At 35.7% G+C, this 21277-nt stretch overlaps 2 protein-coding genes across 2 annotated transcripts in view; one reads left to right on the forward strand and one right to left on the reverse strand.

The window, feature by feature from the left end:
• The window catches only part of LOC108769808 (uncharacterized), a 36753-nt gene extending 31213 nt beyond the window's left edge, over positions 1 to 5540 (forward strand). The window contains exons 6-9 of the mRNA XM_018521019.1: positions 3257 to 3418; positions 3523 to 3705; positions 5085 to 5284; positions 5364 to 5540. Coding sequence (XP_018376521.1) covers positions 3257 to 3418; positions 3523 to 3705; positions 5085 to 5284; positions 5364 to 5529 — 711 coding nt within the window. The 3' untranslated portion in view covers positions 5530 to 5540. The remainder of the gene's footprint in view (positions 1 to 3256; positions 3419 to 3522; positions 3706 to 5084; positions 5285 to 5363) is intronic.
• Positions 5541 to 13126: 7586 nt separating this feature from the next.
• Positions 13127 to 15685, reverse strand: LOC108769796 (uncharacterized). Its single transcript, XM_018520995.1, has 3 exons — positions 14372 to 15685; positions 13329 to 14258; positions 13127 to 13186 (listed from the first exon to the last, which is right to left on the reverse strand). Exons 1-3 carry the CDS (start codon positions 15683 to 15685, stop codon positions 13127 to 13129), a joined length of 2304 nt encoding a protein of 767 aa, XP_018376497.1.
• Between the last annotated feature and the right edge of the window lie 5592 nt (positions 15686 to 21277).

The raw sequence follows: 21277 nt of genomic DNA on the forward strand, positions 1-21277 counted from the left end.
AAGGTAATTATTCAGAATACGGTCCTCACCTCCGATTTCGATGAAATTAGGCTCATTCGACGCGTTTTTGCACAAAATGAAAGAATCTGTAAGAAAAAATGTTGGGACGGCCCCGCGAACCGAGATATTAAGCGTTAAACTTAACGACTATAGAGGTTAGGAAATCTGTCACAGCCACATTACCACTCTGGCGGTTCTCTCAGAAACTAAATCTAGAGTTCTGAGCGTTCCAACAAGACTTTACACAGTGGAACACAGTGTAACGTCTCTGTGTCCTAGCTGGAAAACAGCCAGTGCTACAAATGCTCTGTAGCGTTTGAAGCGCTAAGTGGACCGCAGCTTTAGATACGGATCGCGCAGTCTGTCTAACCTCTACAATACACGTGCCATGAGTGCGCGCGCATACGGTCCCCCATGCATGCGCATTCGAAGTACACGAATTGTGAAAGAGAGAAGTCGATTTTCTATCTCACTATCTTGGCACACCTCCCACTCGCAAAAAGAGGCTACATTAGCAATATAGTAGTATTATATATATATGAAAGAACTTCAAGTTTTTGTTTCTATTCGAGAAATCTGATTGAAATAAACAAAATCGTTTTTCGTCAAGATTGACATTTATTTTTTATTAAAAAATTCTCCCATATTCTTAGTACAAATACAAAGAATTTAAGCCATATTTGATTATGGTCAAAATTTTTATCCATGTTTTTTTTAATTTTTCAAAATATACGTATTATTTAATGTTAGTAGATCTTTAATCTGCTGACGAATTACATAAATCGTGTTATTTCATGACAATACTAGAGAATATATTTTTAGTTTCATAATTATTTAGGGAATATAAGAATTTACAAGAATATTATTCGAATAAAATAACATCTTTTAGAATATGTAAAGAAATTTATTAATAAATATTGGATTATTTTTATTTTTCAGTTTTTTTTTCACTCTTTGTACGTTTTATAATTCAAAAAGTTTGAAAATTTTTTTACAATAAACGTACCATTTTTGAGAAATAATACTATGAATTTTTTGAGTCTTAGATACAGGTTTTGTTCTTTCAAATTGAGTCGTAAGATATTCTTTTGCTAAGTTATATTCTTCCGTTATTGAGAACTTTACTACGATATTTGGCATATTCATTGGATCTGACGCCCACCCGAACAGTTCATGTAGAGTAGTTATCTAGCGATCAGATTGGCGTTGAAGGCTTGCATCAGTAACCGTTTTTTTATGTTTTCCAAAATTATCAATGAATTTGTAAGGATTATTTCGAATGATCTTGCTAAGATATACTATTTTTTTTATGGTGCTCCTCAACAATTCAAAAACTTTGCAAATATCTATTATCATGAAGAAAACTTTTGAGTGCCGGAGCTGAATGGCATTTTTTTGCCAAGCCGCATGGCAAGCATTCATGTGACGGAATAGGTGGTACAGTAAAAAGAATGGCTACTCATGCAAGCCTTCAATGCCCATCTGATCACGAGATAACTACTTCACATGAACTGTTTGAATGGGTGTTAGATCCAATGAATTTGCCAAATATCGTAGTAAAGTTCTTACTAAGAAGAATATATCTCAGCAAAGGAATATCTTCCAACTCGATTTGAAAGGGCAAAGCCTGTACCTAAGATTTAAAAAATTCATAGTATTATTCTTCAAAAAATGGTACGTTTATTGTAAAAAAATTTTCGAACTCTTTGAATTATGAAATGTACAAAGAATGTGGAAAAAGAACTGCAAAATAAAAATGATCCAATATTTATTAATAAATTTCTTCACATATTGTAAAAGACGTTATTTTATTCAAATAATATTCTTATAAATCCTTATTCCCTAAATTGTGAAGTTAAAAATATATTCTCTAATATTGTTATGAAATAACATGATTTATGTAACTCATCAGCAGATTAAAAATCTACTAATATTAAACAATAGATTTAATATTTTGAAAAATTAAAAAACGTAGACGGAAATTTTGACCATAATCAAATATGGCTTAAATTCTTCGTATTTGTACTAAGAATATGGAAGAATTTTTTTATAAAAATAAAAAATGTCGATTTTGACGAAAAATCGACTTTATTTCAATCAGATTTCTCGAGCAGAAACAAAACTTGAAATTTTTCATATTTTTTTCTAATAGAATTTTAAGATGATCAATTTGATGTGGTTATTTTTTGTTTTTCCATAATTTAAATAGAAGTTATGTTCAATTAAATGTTTACGAAATAAAATAAATTGAAAATATTAAAAAATTCATATCTAGGAAACTAACGAAGATCAAAATCTAAAAAAATAACTGAATACGTATTTTAATCTGAGAAATATATTTAAAAATCAGTAAAAAAAATCGACAGGGATCGGTGATAAGGGCCATCCGATTTGGTGTGGAATGTCCCATATATAAAATACGTGTACAAAGTGGATACTCTAAAAGATTTTAAGATGTTAATTCTTTACACAAATTTAAAATGAAATTGCCTATGATCACATGTCTAAAATGGCTTCAGAAAAAAGTTTCAAATATACAGGATGTCAAGTAGTGACAGTAAAAGAAAGACGAGTAGGAACTATATCTTAAGATAGCTGAACCTAGTCACAGAGTCATCTACGTTTAAAGAGTTTCTCTACGACTTCCGCTAAGTCGATACGGATTACCGAAAGTTTTCCGTATATACGTGACGTGGGATTTGAACCCGCAATCTATCAGGTACGAATTTCGTTGCTCTCACACAGTGCCACACGACATCCCTTACAAAATATCTCTACAGAATTGGAAAAAAATTTTTTTCCGAAAATTTCGAAAAATTCGGATGAATTTTGTATTTAAAGTTTTATCAAAATAACCCGAGTAGTTATCGAAGTTTTGGAAAAAGACGAAAGTCTTCCTTCAATTTTGACATGCTATGTTTGAAGTATATTTGAAACTATTATTTTGGATATATGATCATATGAAGTTTTCATCGTGAATTTATGTGAAGAATCAACTCTTAAAATTTGTTGAGTACTTATTAATATCGACCCTGTATTGTATATTTAATGTATACTTGGTATTCAATATACTTTTCAATAAATGACTTATTTTATTTATAATTTTTATTTAGTTTTTATATAAAAATTTATCTATGATGATGAAAAATTATCAAAGAATAATAAATACATTTTGTTATTACTTATTTTATCGATTTTCTCTATCATTATGATGATAATTATTGATATTGTATTAAACATTCAATATTATTTTTAGTGTTTGATTTTAAGTAACTGTGAGTGGTTTACGCCACATTCCTTACTAGTTATTAGCAAAATACCAAAACTTAAAGAACTCAGATTGAACTCATGTCATCGTCTGGGCGAGTGTGTTGCATATGCTAGTTTAGCAACTAGATTTGGATTCAAAACATTAGAGGTATAATATTTTTCTTGTGTATTTCAATTTATATCACATTAATCATTCTTATGCTTATAGTCTTACTGAAAAGACATTGCATATAAAATATTCTTATGTTTCAGATTTTAGACTTACGGGATACAGCACTTGGGGATAGTGAAGTCGGTTGTTTTAGTAGTACTAAAACTCTAACACATCTATATTTGGAATGCCCTTCAACATGGAGAAATGATGAATCGCCCGAAATTATACAACATCGGCAGCAACAAGCTTTACCTATATTTGAAGATGGCAATCTAGCACAGGTACATGGAGAAAGTAAAGAAAGGTGTTACACACAAAAAGATTTGTGCTCGCGGAAAGTAAAGTTGACTATTTCTCTAATTGATTATTTCTTATAGTTTTGAAACAAGCAATCCTATGATGCTAATTAAAATTCAGAATTGGCAAAATTACTTTATAAAAGTAACTCGTTATCGATACCGCAAATGTAGGTGACTTGAAACAGTGCCAGTAACTTGGGATAGCATATACTTTTGTTAAATTCAGTCGTGGTATCCATGAGTCACTAAAGAAAATGTAAAAATTTAAACTTTCTTTAATGACTCATGGATAGATACCATGACTGAATTTAACAAAAGTACATGCTGTCCTAAGTTACCTGCACTGTCCCAAGTCATATTTATGGTAACGTTATTGAAACCAGTATTCATAGTTGATTCTTATATTTAAGACTGTTTTAAGTACAATAGTAAGATATCACGAACCAGTTAGAGGACCGTATTAGCATCTTAAGACATTACTCAATTAAGACGATCTTGAAATAAGAACGGACTATGAATATCGATAATGTAGAAAACTAACAGAACTTTGAAAGTTATGACAGTTCTGTTGAGAGTTCTGGATAGCCCTTGTGAAGTTCTACCAAAAATCCTAATGACAAAAATTCATACAATTGAAATCGAAAAAAATTACGAGCGGTTATATGTATATAGGTGTCGATTTTCCAATTTTAATAAAGTACAAAAATTTTTTTTAAGAGCTGTAACGGTTCTGCTCAGAATTCTGAATAGCCTTCGCAGAGTTCTATCAGAAATTCTAATAACGAAAATCTGTAGAATTAAAATCGAAAGAGTTACGGGCGATTATAGGTTTCAATTTTGTAATTTTAAAGTGCAAAAAAATTTTTTGACAGTTCTAGGAATTTTATTCAGAGTTCTTTATAGCCCTCGGAAAGTTCTATAAAACATTTTAAAAAATTACGTTAACATTTTAAAGTTATAACTATTTTTTAGATACCAATTTTGAATGTTCAATTACGGTTTTTTTTTACTTTCTCGAACGGAATTATTTTTCAAATGCATCAAGAACTGTGGAATTATAAGAAATCTATCCAGAACTCTAATAAAAAATTATTTTTTTCGAAAATGGGGGACTGCATGAAGTTAACCCCCTCCATATCTTTGAATCGCAGTTTTATACTTTTAATGACTAAAATTATTTCTTAAAATTATCCGTAACTCTGGAATCGAAAATCTGTACAGAACTCTGAGAAAAATTATTCTTTTTAATAATGGAGGCTAGTTTCACACTTTTATTTCTTAATTGTTATGTTGTTCACATTGTGGTCTTTAAAAATGATGTTTTAATAAAATAATCATAAAAATAAATTATTCTAATTCAGTTTTTAGTCGAGGATGGATTTTCTTTTGAAAATTATGGATTTCAACGATGTTTGATATCAGATAGAGCAATCTGTGCACTTGGAAGTGATATTTGCGATAGAGAAGTAGTAAATAGCTTTCTAGCTCCACAAAGAATAATGATATTACGAGAAGATAGACGAATATCTAATAATCCAAATCTTAAAACATTGGTTGTTAGGTAAGTCAATGGAACAAAAAAGTTTAAAAGCTTTTTAAAAAACGTGAAAAATATTTACACCTAATATTCTTTTTCGCAGAAATTATCCACGTGTAACAAATTCGAGTCTTATCCATTTGGCTTTAAATGCATCAAGATTAGAATACTTAGATGTTACTGGTACTTCTGTAACAAGAGATGGCGTTGAATCTTTCAAATCACAAAAAAACAATGTTAAAGTAGTCTCATCATTTGATGAGACATAGTCAAGGTCATATCTAGCAAATTAGGAATTAAGAAATATTTATATTTTGTTAATACTTTTTGAAAATTAATACTTTTATATTTTTTTTAAATATACGTTATGCTTCGAGATTAAAATCTGTCTAATGTTCAAACTATTTTCTAGATCTATAAATAAATAATTTCGATTAAATATATTTTATTTTTACAAAAAAATAAAACAAATAAATAAAAGAAGGAGTCTTGGTAAGACTGGTTTTGGACCAGTTTGAATTTCTTTTCAAACTACCAAAAAAACTTGTTATTGTAAAAATTATCATTATCAGGTGATTTTAGCTTAAACGAACATATTTAATACTTTTTTATTCTATTATATAACTATTTAATATCATTTTTATCACCTACACTCTTATGTTATCGTGTTATTATGTCAACTACATATCTCCTTACGTGTGCGTGCGTGCTTACGTGTGTGTGCGTGAGTGTGTATACTTTAAATAGAGAAAAACGTTGAACTATTTATATATGTATGTGTGTATGTATAATTGAGCTGTAGCCATAAAAATGTGTATGATCAATTGCTATCATATTTTATGTATACGTTTTATAATTATTGTATTATCTAAACTTCTCTATCTGCATTACTTAGGCCTAGTTGCACCAACATTATTTTGACTTTGAGCGAAACTTAACACTCTCTTTGTCTCGTTTTAAAGCTAAAAAAGAGACAGAGATAGAGAGAATTTTAAACCTTACTTTAAAAAAAAAAATCAAAGTAACGTTGATGCAATCGGGCCTTAGTATTACCCAAGCCCATAACGGTGCTTTTCCTTGAATAAATTATACTTCTATTGAAAATACAATAAATTTCGCCTGATAACACTACTAGGTCTCTTGAAGCATTACAAATAATGCCATAATTAAGAGTTCTAGCAATTCCTCCAAAAGAAATTATAACAGAGGTGTGCGAATCAAGCATTTGCAAGATCGAATCGAATTTGAAATAAAATTTTAGCCTATTTACGCCGAATCAAATCGAATTTTTTTTATTCGAAAACGAATCAAATTTGAATAAAATTTTCACATACTGACATCTAAAAAAAACTTACAAGCTAAAAAAATTTATTTTAAATATACAAGTATATCAAAAAGTTAGTACTGTGACATAAATGTATTAAAAACAATACTTTTTGGTAGTACCTGTATATTGAAAATGATTCATTTTCTCGTTTATTTAAAGAGATCTGAAACCGTCATTGAAAATACTTCATTATTTTTTAAATTAGAGTTTTTTATTAGTTTGTTTCTAGTACATGAGGTATCACATTCTAACAATAATTATTGATAAATTAGAGACTTAAATCTTTATAGGGTAACTCCGGTATATACGCCGCACCTATCAAAACCTTAATTTATTAAGTATTATTTATTATATTTAAAGTAAACGAATTATACCAGTAAAAACTTTGTACTTTCTACTATTAATGGAAAAAAATATTAGAAATTTGAAATATTTATATTTCGTATTAAAAAATGAACTTTTTTAAACCCTCGCATTTTTGCCGTATATCCCATAGGGGTGGGATATATGGCTACTCACAGGAGGAGGGGAGGGGGGGATATGTGCGGCTCATGAAAAATTTACAAATAATGTATATAAATAAGACGTAAAATGACACAATAACTTATAAAATGCGTTTATAAAGTTTTATTAAAGAATAAGATAATGATAAATATGTATATGAAGTAATAAATAATAATTACAATCTTCCCACATGTACTATAAGTGTTATGACATGAGGTACATGTTTCATGTAATGCGTTTATTGCATTTAGTGCACTGAATTCAATTTGCGCACTTTGTATGTTTTGGGCATAAATCCCACCTGCTAAAAATGCCGTATATCCCAAACAGGTGGGATATACAAGACAACGAATTAAACAAGAATACAAGAGCAAAGTACTAATATTTTCTTATATAACATGCTTTACCATTCCTTTACACTCATGTATCACGAAATAATCACTAAGTCTTTTGCACGTCCTACGGTAACCATTTTATGTAAATTATAATTTATGATAGTGCTGATAATTTAACACAGTGACAAATCGATTCAACTCACAATAATTTCATTAATATTAACAATAAGAAACTGAAATCGTAACACTATACTAATATAACATAAAGGTATGTAACAGAGTAGTTACGGGAAAATTACCCCCACTCCTATTTTTTCTGACTTCTGCGGCGTAAATCTCAGCGCGGCGTATTTGCCGGAGTTATTCTATGCATATAAGTAAACAACCCTGGCGGAAAAACTTTTACGAAAATCTACATAGATTGATACATCTTAGAAATTATTGGTTTTTCATAGATAATTCATAATGGGACGTAGAACAGCGTTATTTGTTTGAAGAATCTAGAAATCCTCCGCCCTCAAATAATTCTAAGTCCCATTACGAATATTTACGAAAAACTAACAATTTTTAAGACAGACATATCTCATTCTACGTCCCACTACGAACATCTACGATAAATTAAGAATTTCTAAGATCTTGTCTCAATCTATGTAGTTTTTCTACATCTTTTCGTAAATATTTTTTTTCCGCCAGTAAAATAATCGCGGTTATAATATATTATTTTCAAGAAAATAGTGACTATATATATATATATATATATATATATTTATTTCTACACTGAGAGAAATGTTTAGTATACGCATATATAACCATCCAATCATCCATTTTGTTGATATGTGACTAATAAGAACTTTCTTACTTTTTTATTTAAAAATTGTGTTGTCCTAACCAAAATTTTTCTTATTCTAACCAAATTTGTTATTCTAATAAAAATTTGGTTGTCGTAAATTTTGGTGATCAAAAAAATGAATGTTTATATGTACAAAACGTTTTTTTCAGTGTGTCGAAACCTAATTCAAAGCTAATTGTGCTCACTGAACTATATATACACTGGAATGGGCATCGAGGAAAATTCATGGCCGCAATTGATCAGCCGCCATTTTGACCAAGTCAGATGTTTGAGCGAATCAGAAACGTTCGCGCGTGTGCTGCGATCGATGTATCGTACTATCGATGTATGGAAATCTATATGGATATGAATAGTATATAAACAAAAATAATGTCACTTCAATTATTTTTACCTATGAAATGAAAGGCCCTTTTTACTTCTCTGCCCAAACCCAGACACACAGCACTTCATGTTGATGCTTTGTAGACAGTCACGCGATTTTATAATCCTTCAAATATAACCTCCTCACACACGATAATCTTGCTGACATATGCGTCCTCTTCTTCGCGTGAAAATGGTCGCGTTCAGCAGACTCAACTGTTGTGGAGCAGATCCGTGAGCATTCGCTACTATTGGTGTATTCTTCTAGATCATCCAATAGCAGCGAGCGCTCACGGATCTGCTCCACAACAGTTGAGTCTGTTGAACGCGACCAATATACAGAATACGAAAGTCTAAAAGAGTAATATAAACTCAATTGCGCGTTTGAAGCCGGTCACACTTTCCAAAAATGACGCAATAACACGTTCGATCATGTCGGTAAACGATCACCGTCTCTTCTTCTTGTGTGAATGGCCCCGACTCTATACAGCGTCGATACGGCCAGAATCGAAAATGCCGCTAATGCGGTGAGTAACAAAAGTCTAAAAGAGTAATAGATGAAATAATGTTGTAATGCAAATCACAGTCGAAGCCGAAAACGCTCTTCAAAAAATGTGGGCAAGATGATGCAATACCAAAGCAGGCAAGACACACGTCCGTCCTGCTCACAATAGTCAGGGCGACTTCGATCACCGTCTCGTATGCCATATGCGTCTTACTAAAGAACATTAAACGTAAGTGCGCATGAGCACCTGAAAGCTTTTGATTCGCTCAAGCATCTGACCCAGCCAAAATAGCGGCTGATCAATTGCGGCCATAATTTTCTATACTTCTCATAGGCCGGTATTCATAGTCAGATCTTATATTCAAGACCATCTTAAGTACAGTCTTAAGAAGTCACGAACCAATCAGAGGGCTGCATTAGCGTCTTAAGACATTACTTAAGACGGTCTTGAAATAAGAACCGACTATGAATACCGGCCATAGACATATAAGATAGACCCAGCATCTATAGTACATGTTGGGGTTTGGCAGAACGGTGCGAGACAAGATATCGGGGCAACCTGTCCTTCTCTGCGTGTGCATCTTGACATTCTTGACAAAATCAAAATGGCTGACTACGTTAGGATCGTCTGGATTCTTTGCCCATTGTGTTACTTTGCGTCACCCAGTATTCTGATGGGCAAGGAAAAAATATTCTGTTACGCTTAAATGAAGCATATGTTGTACGTATTGTATGCATATACATAAGTAGAGGTTAAAATGTTTTATTTACGTCTGAAAGAATATTTTTTCCTGTTTCAAATTTCTTTTGATACCCACATGCGTTGCACGTCTCCATATTCAATTTTTTTTACAAAAGAAACAATACTAACAGTTATTAATAATAGGTGCAAAGAATACAGACAATTCTAACGTAGGCAGCCATTTTGATTTTGTTAAGATTGTCAAGATGCGCGCGCAGAGAAGGACAGGTTGCCCCGATATTTTGCCTCTCGCACCGTTCTGCCAAACCCAGCATATACTATAGAAAAGTATACCGATGCTGGATATCTTATATGTCTATGTTCTCAACGGAGATGCCTATTCCAGTGTATATATAGTTCAGTGATTGTGCTAAATTTATTCCTTTATTAAACCTTGTGTCCACGATGCTAGAAATCGGTCCGAGACCTCGGATGAAGAAAGAATTGACCAATCGCAATGGTCATGTGATCAAATTGTTCAAATGTGATTTGTTAATTTTTTCTCTGTCTGAGATCTCGGACCGATTTGTAGTATCGTGGACATTAGGCTTTATACCTTTATTTAGTTTCATTGGCTTAAACAAAATGAATAGTATTTTCTTGAAAATGTAAGCCAATAAGCACTCGCGTTTACATGAAGATTGATAAGCGCTGATGCAAGGTTGATATGGGGAGAGGGAGGGAGGGAGGGAGGAAGAAAGAGAGAGAGAGAGAGTCGCGCAATTAAGCACAAATAAAATAGGCGAGTTATTCAAAACTTCGGATTCAAATCTCTCGAATCAAATCAAATCCACTGTGATTCGATTCAATTCGAATTCGAATTAATTCGCATTCTAAATTGTAAGTTGATTCATCAGCATTCATTTTATTAGGGAAGAACTAACAGAATATAAAATATACATATATTTATTAATTAACAAACATATAAAATGATATAGAATGAAATATTTTATCTCTGACTGTCGACACCATAAGATCTTTACGTCGAGTCGCAAGATACGCTTACATTAAATCTGACAATTTGATGTGTGATGTGGTTTTATTGTTTGACGCAAAAAAAATGTACTGGATATTCCGTTTTTATTTTATCTAATTTGGCATTTGGATAAAGAAGAACGAGCTAAATTGGCATGAATCACTTCTTTGGATTTTGCGTTACTTACATAATTAGATTTATTTATATTGATAAGGACCCAAATTAAAGGGTTGAAACGTTTAATTATTTTATTTAATTCGTTATATTCACACATCAAAATAAAGTGTTTTCTGTGCATCCGAACAACTGATGTAGGCTTTTTTATTATTTTTGGTTGATTTATTAATTAATACATCCTTAGCTTTTTTTCACAGCATTACAATACAAGGCGAACAACATCACCGGAATTCTTTCATTGTCTATAGGTACACTTTTGGACGTTCATGTTCTATAAGCTTCATTCTATATTTTTTTCATATGTAGTGAGCGCTAGATAGAATATGCGTACAGCGCCTGAAGCGAACGCAGCTTATGTATTGATGAATCAATTTCAAAAAACATTGAGCATTTGTCTGATTCTGATATGACTATGAGAACCTCGTGACTTTGCGCGTGATTTTGTTTATTTCCAAGTGTCAACATTCAGGGGCGCGTTTAGATTTCCACCCGAGTGCTCCCCGGGTATCATGTTATCATTTTTATTTAACATTCCGTGAGCAATAAGGATAAAATGACACTTGAATCCCAGTGAGAAATGACAATAGAATCGTTTCGACGTCGATTCCATTGTCATTTCTCACTGGAGTAGCACTCGGGTGGAAATCTGAACGCGTCCCTGAATATTGATGGTAAAAATGATAAAAATGGGACTAATTAATTACAGAATAAATAGATGTCAAGTACATATAGGTGTTTAAGCTAAAAATCACCTTATTTCTATAATTTTTATAATAGTAAAACTTCTGACAGTTTAAAATAAAATTCAAATTGAACCGAATTAGATCTTATAGAGACTTTTCTCTTGTTCTATGATTTTGTTAATATAATTACTATAAAGTGTATTACAAATATTCTTTATATAAATATTTTCTGAATGCCAACTTTAACTTTAATGTATAACTAATGTTTAACTAATTATGACATTACATATATCGTAATTACTATTATTATCAATATTATGCTATCATTTGATTTTTATTTATTTTCAGTATATTACTACTATTATTTCTTTATTTTCTTTCACAATTCCCTCTCCTCACACACACGGATGCACGCGCGCGCGCGCGTACACACACACACACACATACACACACACACACCCGTAGTATTACATATTACATTGACAGTCGTGTAAAATTGCTTTTTGTATCATTATAGGATTACTTTTAATAATAAATGAATAAGTAGATAAGTGAATTATATTATATAGATATATACATATATATATGAATGTATTACAAAATCGGTTAGTATCATGATTTATGCACGATGAATAACAAAAAAAATACGTAATATATATATATATTATAATACATATGTATAAAATAGGAACATTGTGTTTCTCTCATCTGTGCTTGCATGTGCATACACGTACGTATATGTTGTACTATATTTTAATTAAAAATTATGTCAAATAAATCACGATAGATTGTACATATATTAGATTTTTTGTGAGTAACATACATCTAAGAAAACAAACAATATTTAACCGGTATTTAAAACGATCTGTTTTAAGTATATTTCAACATTATAATATACTTTTATTTTATTGTTTCATAAAAATTGGTCGTGTAAGCTCATAAAATGTGTAATCTTGATAGAAAAACGTTTTTATCTATATTTTTACTAATATAACTTTATTGCCAATATAAAATATAAAATAATTTATAGATTAAACGAACTTACCTAAGTGAAGTTCGATCTTAATTATGTCCTGGGTTCTCGTCCGGATAATAATTATTGTAGTCGCGCTCTTGCGCGCCTATACCAACAGGATTTTAGATAAAGAAAGAAGAAATCCTTCTCTGCGCGTGCGCGGCGCCTGGCGCGTGTGGCGCCCGGCGTGTGCCTCGCTCGCGCCATCAGCCTCATATTTTAAAGTCTCGCAAAACGCCTAGCACCTCTTGGGTGGGAAACCAAACTAGGGGGGGAAGCTCATCCGGACGAGAACCCAGGACATAATTAAGATCGAACTTCACTTAGGTAAGTTCATTTAATCTATAAATTATGTCCGAGTTCTCGTCCGGATGATAATTATTGTAGGATGTTCAGAGGACGATTTGCAATCCGGGTCTTCCGAAGACTCGGGCAGGAAGAATACGCAATGGCTAAAAACCCAAGATCACAAAAAATTATATTTATCACTAGAAGATACAGACTTAATTAATGTGACTCTAAATCTGTAAGGAGAACAGATGAGGCAAATGCCTCTGAGTTGATGAGAGGGCGATTATAAAAATTAGCGAATACTCGCGATTCCCCTGACCAGCCTGCTGCCTTCTTGATCAGCTCCAGTGGAACTCCCTTGTTTGCAGCTTTAGAGGTCGCTGCATGTTGTGTACTATGAGCCGAAAAGGCGTCGCTTACTCCGCATTCGGACAGTGTAGTTCTAAGCCAACGGCTGACTGTTGGAGCGCCCACTGCTTCGTGCGGTTGTTTCAGTGCGATCAGCAGGGAATCACATGTAGGTGGGCGGATGTCCTTGGTCTTCTCGGTGTATATAGACAGTAAGCCTACGACGCAAAGTTCCTCGTGATTTCCAAATTTAGGTATGGACAGAAGCGGCTGAGGCCTTCCCGGCGCGGAAGTTTTTAATTTGTCAGGAATCCGAATGAGTGCCCGATTTTCTTCAAAAGTAATTTGTGAAATCTTTATTGCTGCGAGAGTTTGGCAGCGCTGTCCTGTGCTTAATGCGAGAAGCATTACGAGCTTTCTGGTAAGCCTATCCAAGGGGAGATTCTGATGAGGAAATTCCGAGGCTAATTTCTTGATTACGGGAGCGGGATCCCAGACGTAATCGTATCTTGGACGCTGAGGCTTGATAACGCTTACTCCTTTGCAGAAACGTTTAATAAGAGGGTCTTCGCCGACTGAATTTGGCGAGATCAATGAGATGGCTGATCTGGTTGTGTTGATTGATGAATAGGAACCGGCCGACTCCAAAGCCAAGGCGAGGAATTCCAAGGCTACTCCCGCTGTGGGAGTAAAAGGCGAGAGCTGGCGATTCTGGCAGAAATTCCACCAGTCGCGTAGGGGCCTGGTATATTGTTGGATTGTTGACGGGGCTAGAGAAGCCAAGCAGGTATCTAGGGCGGAGTCCGGGACCCCCCGAGTTTCGAAAAATCTCCTGATAAGAGTCCGGCTGCCAAGGAAAGTGTTCGATGGGCCGGGTGATGATCCCTAAGGGGAGCAGACAGCAAATCGTAAGTTGGGGCGAAGATTGTCGGTTCTGAGACAAGGAGGCGCTGGAAGAGTGGGAACCAAGGCTGGGAAGGCCATCAGGGAACCACTACAACTCCCTCTGCAGATTCATCTACGATTTTCCGCAAGACTCGAGTGATCAGAATAAAAGGCGGGAAAGCGTAGAAAAAGACCGAATTCCAGGTGATGGTAAAGGCATCGACCGCCCAAGCGCCAGGGTCCGGGAACCAAGATAAATAACGTTCACACTTCGCGTTCAGGATAGAAGCGAATAGGTCGATCTCAAATTGGCCAAATCTTTGGCGGATGACGTCGAAAGCGGAGGCAGACAGAGACCATTCTGTATCAACATCCGTGCGTCGAGATTCTTCGTCGGCTATGAAGTTGTCCGCCGAGGAAATGTAAGACGCGAACAAAAATAAATTCCTGCTTTCGCACCACTGCCAGATCTCCTTGGCCAAAGCTGTGAGATGAGGAAATTTGACCGACCCATAGCGATTGATGTATGAGATCGCCGTCGTATTATCAATGCGAAGTAAGACGTTTGCGTCTCTCAGATCCGCGGCAAAGCACTTCAAACCGATAAAGGCCGCCTTCAGTTCCAGGGCGTTAATGTGAAGGGCTCTCTCCTCTGTCGTCCACCAACCATGTGAACGCTGCATACCACTGGCCGCTCCCCAACCGTTTAGAGAGGCATCTGAAAATAATTCGAGTGTGAATTGGCCTGAGCGGATTGTATTCAATTGTTCCGGATCGGATAAGATTCTATGCCACCAGAGAAAATCGCTTCGGAGGGACGATGGCAGGCACATCTTGGCCGAGAAGTCGGAATTCGAGCGTAACAGGGCGTGGAATTTCTCCCTCTCAAGGGTTTTCGTATACAAGAGGCCATACTGCACCGCCGGGCACACAGATATTAGTGAGCCGATCAAGCTGGCAAAATCTCTAATTGTACAAGAGGGTTTTTTCTCCATATTGATAAGCTTCGCAAGAAGACTTTTACGCCGGGATTCTGGAATGGACACCGATTGTCGCACCGAGTCGAACATGAGACCGAGGTATTTCCTACGAACATCTGGAATTAGTTCTGATTTTTCAAAATTAACTACAAATCCCAGTTCCGTTAGTGTATCCACGTGCATTTGGATGTTCTTGTAACATGCCTGTTTAAAAGGCGAAAATAGCAGGAAATCGTCGAGGTAGACTACGCTCTCGAATCCTTTCTCTCGTAGCGACCTTAGAACTGGCCGAAGGATCTTGGTAAATATAAATGGAGCCGTAGCTAGGCCGAAGGGGAGTGCTGCAAATTCAAAAGTAGATCCCCGCCACTGGAAGCGAAGAAATTTCCTGTGACTAGGATGAATACTTACTAACAGGTAAGCTTCTTCAAGGTCAATTGAAGCCATGTACACTACGGGGAGCATGAGACGGACTACGATGCGCCAGTCCTCCAGCTTAAAATGGGGGGGATCTAAAAATTGATTTAAATCTTTCAGATTTAGAATGAAACGCATTCCTCCGGGATGCCTTTTCAATGAGGAAAAAGGTCGACAAAAATTGGTCCACTGACGGATCTACCATATAGATAGCCCCCTTCCTAAGAAGACGATTGATTTTCTCGTCACAGGCAAGAGATATTAATCGCGAAAATGTGGGTTGATTACACGACGGTCGTGCTGGGGGGGCGACGGTAAATGGTATCATATAACCTCGCACTGCCTCCAGCACGACCGGGTCCGAGGTCAGACTCTCCCAGCGATGGACGAAAGATGCTAAGCGACCGGCCGTTCTTACCGTAGTTATCTGCGGTGATAACGGGAGCGGGACGCTGATCTCCGGGGTGGTTTTCTCGAGGACCTGGCCCCCACTCGAGGCTTCTGTGACGACTTCTGAGCAGGGGCCTTCTCGTTTCCCGCAGACGTGGCCTGTTTAATCTGCAGTTGTCTCAAGGGTTGATGCTTGACTGCTTTACTTGTGGCTGGTGTGGTCTTCAAGAGGCCGCGTCCCGCCTTTTCGCAGGCTTGAGCGTCCTTTATATCCTCTGCGAACGAGGTTCCGAAGAGCCATTCGTCTATTGGGGCAGAGTCTGCCGTAGTTTTACCTAATAAGTTTAAGATTGGTTTAATGAAGGCACGTCTGTGTAAAGATAGCCGATATTGAAGATCTGCTAGTAACAGAACGGCGTGCGCTATCTGGCCAATGGCCGTCTCCGCCGAGCCTAGCAGCGTTGGTTCCAAGGTCATGAGGGTGGAGAGGCCGGTGCCTAGAGCATTTAGACAGGCTGCGACTTGCGACTGAGAAGCCGCTTGATGCTCGTCCCTTTTTAAAACAGATGAATTTGGACCTTATGTTGCTAGAATAAGTTTATTCAATTTCGGTGGACCCAGTGAAGCTAGACTTTCTTTAACCGTATACGTGGTAAGTAAATTATTCCGTTCCTCGGCGTTCAAGCCCGAGTGAACAATGCCATTGGCCGATTCAAACATCTGTGGTTCCCAATTTGAGTCTCCTTTCGTGTCGCCCTTGGGACCGAACAACTTTGAAGCCAGGGACGACAAAGTCTGAACCGCAGGCTCTTCAGTCTGACTTTCGACGAAGGTAACACACCCTGTGTTCTCAGGAGGCGAATCTAAACAGACGGAACCGTCATAGAAAAAAGGGGTGCTTTGGGGGAACACATCGGATTAGCCCCCCTCTATGCCGATGGTGCCGAGCACGCAAGGGGTCGCTGAGAGGGCTTACCTGGTACAGAGCCCCGGTTTAAGGAAACCGTCTGTTCCCCCGACCGCTGATGAGATGCTCGAAGTGGTTGCGGCGATGAAACGTCCGGGTGACGACTGTCGTCGGGTAACCTAACCTCGATCTTGTCTATACGTTTCGCCTGATCTTCCACAAGTTGCACCAATCTTTCCAGCATCGCCGATTCTCGGACAGCGGCCATCATGGAATTCTCCTGCGACGAGCTTCGTGACGACCGCCTTGAACGGATTCGAGAATCACAACGCGACCGTGCTCTCGAAGAGCGAGCACGGCCCAGGGAACGAGACCGGGTTCTGCGAGCTTTCGAGGATCTTCTAGGAGACCTAGAGCGGTTTCTGTGCCTGTCTCTAGGCATCGCGAGGTATAATATTAAGGAAAAAACTGAAATAAACACTGTTGACTACTGCGCGTACTGTTGGAAAGCGCAACAGGAAACACAACGAGGCTGATGGCGCGAGCGAGGCACACGCCGGGCGCCACACGCGCCAGGCGCCGCGCAGGCGCAGAGAAGGATTTCTTCTTTCTTTATCTAAAATCCTGTTGGTATAGGCGCGCAGGAGCGCGACTACAATAATTATCATCCGGACGAGAACTCGGACATAATAGCTTATTTGTATACAGCACAATCAAAATTAAGAACAAGTCGTATTGATTTATGTTTTAACCAATAAATTAGTGCTCTTCAGAAATTTTATTTTTATCAAAATAAACTAATGTTTTAATTAGAAGTTTAAAAAGTGATTAATATATGTATAGAGAAGAGACTCCTAATATGAGATACCGAATTCATTTTGTATAATTACTGGATGTCTATGGCCAGAATTTTAAATAATAGTAGGTCATCTTGAAGGAAATTTAATAAGCTTTAAGATACTGTAATGTAAAATTTAATTTAAGTATTATTTTTTCTCTCTCTGAAAAAATTAGAAGAATGTAAAAGATGATCGAATCGCAAAGTCAGAAAATTGTGCTCCTAATATGAGATACCCCGAAAAATGGTTAATAAAGTGTAAAATATATCTGTGCTGGAATTGAAAAACTTTATTTAATGATTCTCAAATACAAATATTATAAAATATAATGAAAAAACTTATTTGCAGAAGTCGCAGATCCATTTATATCCAATATTTTCAGCGCAGTCAGTGTACTCCCAGTGTAAACATACGATGCACTCGACCCAGAACTCGTCTGAGGATGGTTCAAATCGAACCGTCGCAAAAAATGCACTCGTCATTCAATTTTAGCTGTTTGCGATACTTGTCATCCGAGTCACTCAAGTCAGGAACTTTAAATTTCATGGTTGAAGAGCTAGAGCGTGAGCAACCGCGGTCGTGGCGTGGAGTTAGGCCGGAATCAGTCTATGCATTGAAGAATGAGATTGAAGATTGAAAGAATGAAGTTTGACCATCAGAACAAAAAGAGTCAGAATTTCTATGTCCTCATTGGTGAAATTTTAATCTTTAATCTTCAATCTCAATCTTTAGTGCATAATCTGATTCCGGTCTTAGAGCTGCTTTAATCTGAGTTGCTGGAGATTTTTATTTACGGCCTCATTTCACAGATGGTATTGTCTGTATTTTAACTGTATTTTCGGTATCACCGGCTAACTTCTCGCGGTTTTCGACAGTATTAATAAGATAATAGAACTTTTTGTTCGTTTTTGATCTCGAGTGCTGTCTTTTCGAATAATTTTTGGCGCTGGCGAAATTTCTTCTGGACTTACAACCTTTCCTGGCAAGTAGTTGACGGTTCTGAGATACTGGGCAAGGATGGACTTAAGTTCTCTTTGTCAATTTCTGCTCTCTCGTGATCGTTTTCTGTTGCCTAGCTGTGCTTGAAATTTGGTTTAAAATAAGTCTTCTTCAATTCCTTATTGGACAGAAACAACGTGGATCTGACGAATTTCTTCAGTGGCGTTCTCCGAGTAAATAAAATCGGTACTAGTAAAAAGATTTCTGTTAAATGGTTAGATACCAGTTTCACGGAACCCATTTGCAATAAGGGCTGTTTGTACTTTAACGTATGCGTTCTTGAAAAGCTCTGCTGTCAAAAGCTGAGAGAGGACGAGTATTATTGCGTATCTACATACGAATTTCTTCGCTATAATAGGTTTTAAAAGCACCCATGAATGTTTTATCGAGTGGCTGGAGCATGTAACTTGAGTGCGAAGGGATCATGAAGATATAATGACGTGGTGCTTTAATGCCAAGTCGATTACATCAATATTTCGCGTATGACTATATCCAGGGTTGGATAGTAACTAGTTAAAACGTTAAAAGTTAAAAAAAAAGTTAAAAAGTTAATAACTTTTAACTTAACTTAGTTCATTTTAAATGCATTGATTTAGTTGTTTTATTAAATTTAGTTGTTTTTCAACTTTAATTTATTAACTTTTTTAAATTAAAATTTTTTTTATGTCTTTTAATGCTAATATTTTTTTCTTTTAAAATCATTAGAGAATTAATTTAGAAAAAGTTCAATGATTTTATGATGAGATCTATAATAAGAGCTACACCATACGGCATTTTATTGACTCGCTAGGTTTTATCAATTCCCGCTTATATTTAAATCACACTAATTTTAGGTATCATTATAAATGTTATATCAGTAACATAAATATGAAATGAGCATTAGATGAAGAATTGTTGTAGAACAGTATGCATATCCACCCATTTTCTAAATTTTTACGTATATTTTTTGTAACAAATATCTAGTCGATGTAGTCGTAAACATGCATGAGCAGTCGTTTCAGAAGTTAAAGAAAGTTAGATACAGGTTAAAGAAAGAGAAATGCCGCAAACATAAACCCTTCTCTCTCGCAAGATTTTTTCTAAAACGCCTTATGTGGTGTGACTCTTATTATATATAAGTAACTTACATGTGAATATAAAATTAAATTTACCTAATAATCTATATTTGTAAGTGTTGTTTAAAGTAATCTTATTTTAAGGAAAATTAGGAAATTTTGATCTCAAAAATAATTTTTTTCAGAATTAACTTTTTTTTAAATTTAAGTTAATTCATAACTTTTATTAAGGCCACTGAGTAGTCGCGGCGGCCATGTTGGAATCGTGACGTCAGAAGCAAGGAATGACACGTTAATTTATGCACGATGCCATTTGTAAACAGAGACAATTTGGATGAAATTAAAAGATGGGTTTGCTTTAAAACACTTGTAAAAATCGATGAAAACTGTCCTTTTCTCCCTTGATAGTCAGTAAATGGTCATAAAAAAACTTGTAAAGTAAGCCTATATTCTGGCAGAAACATACGGTTTCATAACTGTTGAAACGAGTTAAATATACACTTTTATGTATAAAATTCCAAGATAACTTTAGTTGTCATCGAAAATTACGACTTTGAGAAGTACGAAACAAGTCACATTTTCACAATTAAGCAAATAATAACGAAATGGCATTGTGCACAAATTTCGTCGTCAAAACTGGTCAAAATGTCATTTTTCCACGCCTATAAGTTCGGCCATTTATCATGGTGTGGCGCTGTAACACACATATATCGCAGGCGAGCACACGGACATGGGATCGTGCTTAAGTGTGTGGCTACCGATTTTGCCAGACCGCCGTCTGATACTGTGTCGCCACCGTCAATGCAGAGTTCTTGGCTGAATAGTCAGGAGCCTTAAATTAATTCTTTATTTCTTCAACTTTTAACTTAATTTTATTAATTTTATAAACTATTAATTTTAATTTAATTTAAACAATATCTTTATTTTAGACCGTATATGTGAGAAACACAATCAATGATTTGATATTATATTAATATTATATAATTTAAATTATAGTTCTAACGTCGCGGCCTCTATCCGCGATGTCGCGAAGCTCTGTGTCAGTCGAGCTTCGAACTGTCGAGCGCGACCATATATGTCAGGCCTGCAGCCGACTTGCACAATTCGATCGATTTTGCCTATCGTCATTCTCACTCCTCTTATTTCATAGCATTTAGATTGTGCGCGGAGACATAAGACGCTCGAATTCAGAGATGATATTAGCCATAATTCGTACAGGGCACTATAGGGCTATAGGACTTTGAAACATATTGCCTAACATTTTTTAATAGAAAATTTTTTAATAGAAAATACACGTTTATTGCATGAAAATGATAAAAAATATTTTATTCGAAGTATTGCCCATCGTTAGTTATACATTTTTCCCACCTGTCTGACAATTTGTGGATGCCACGCCAAAAAAAATTGTTGCTCTTTTGAGCCAAACCAGTCA

This window comes from Trachymyrmex cornetzi, unplaced genomic scaffold (assembly GCF_001594075.2).
Source record: "Trachymyrmex cornetzi isolate Tcor2-1 unplaced genomic scaffold, Tcor1.1 scaffold95, whole genome shotgun sequence".
NCBI lineage: Eukaryota > Metazoa > Arthropoda > Insecta > Hymenoptera > Formicidae > Trachymyrmex > Trachymyrmex cornetzi.

Bases quoted from the DNA above. Each gene is read 5' to 3' on its own strand.
- LOC108769796 (XM_018520995.1), bottom strand. From the start codon at position 15,685: ATGGCTTCAATTGACCTTGAAGAAGCTTACCTGTTAGTAAGTATTCAT. The intron at 14,259-14,371 runs GTAGTGGTTCCC...TGCTCCCCTTAG, and splicing joins ATGAATCTGCAGAGGGAGTT to GGATCATCACCCGGCCCATC. The intron at 13,187-13,328 runs GTATTCGCTAAT...TTGGGTTTTTAG, and splicing joins GCTGGTCAGGGGAATCGCGA to CCATTGCGTATTCTTCCTGC.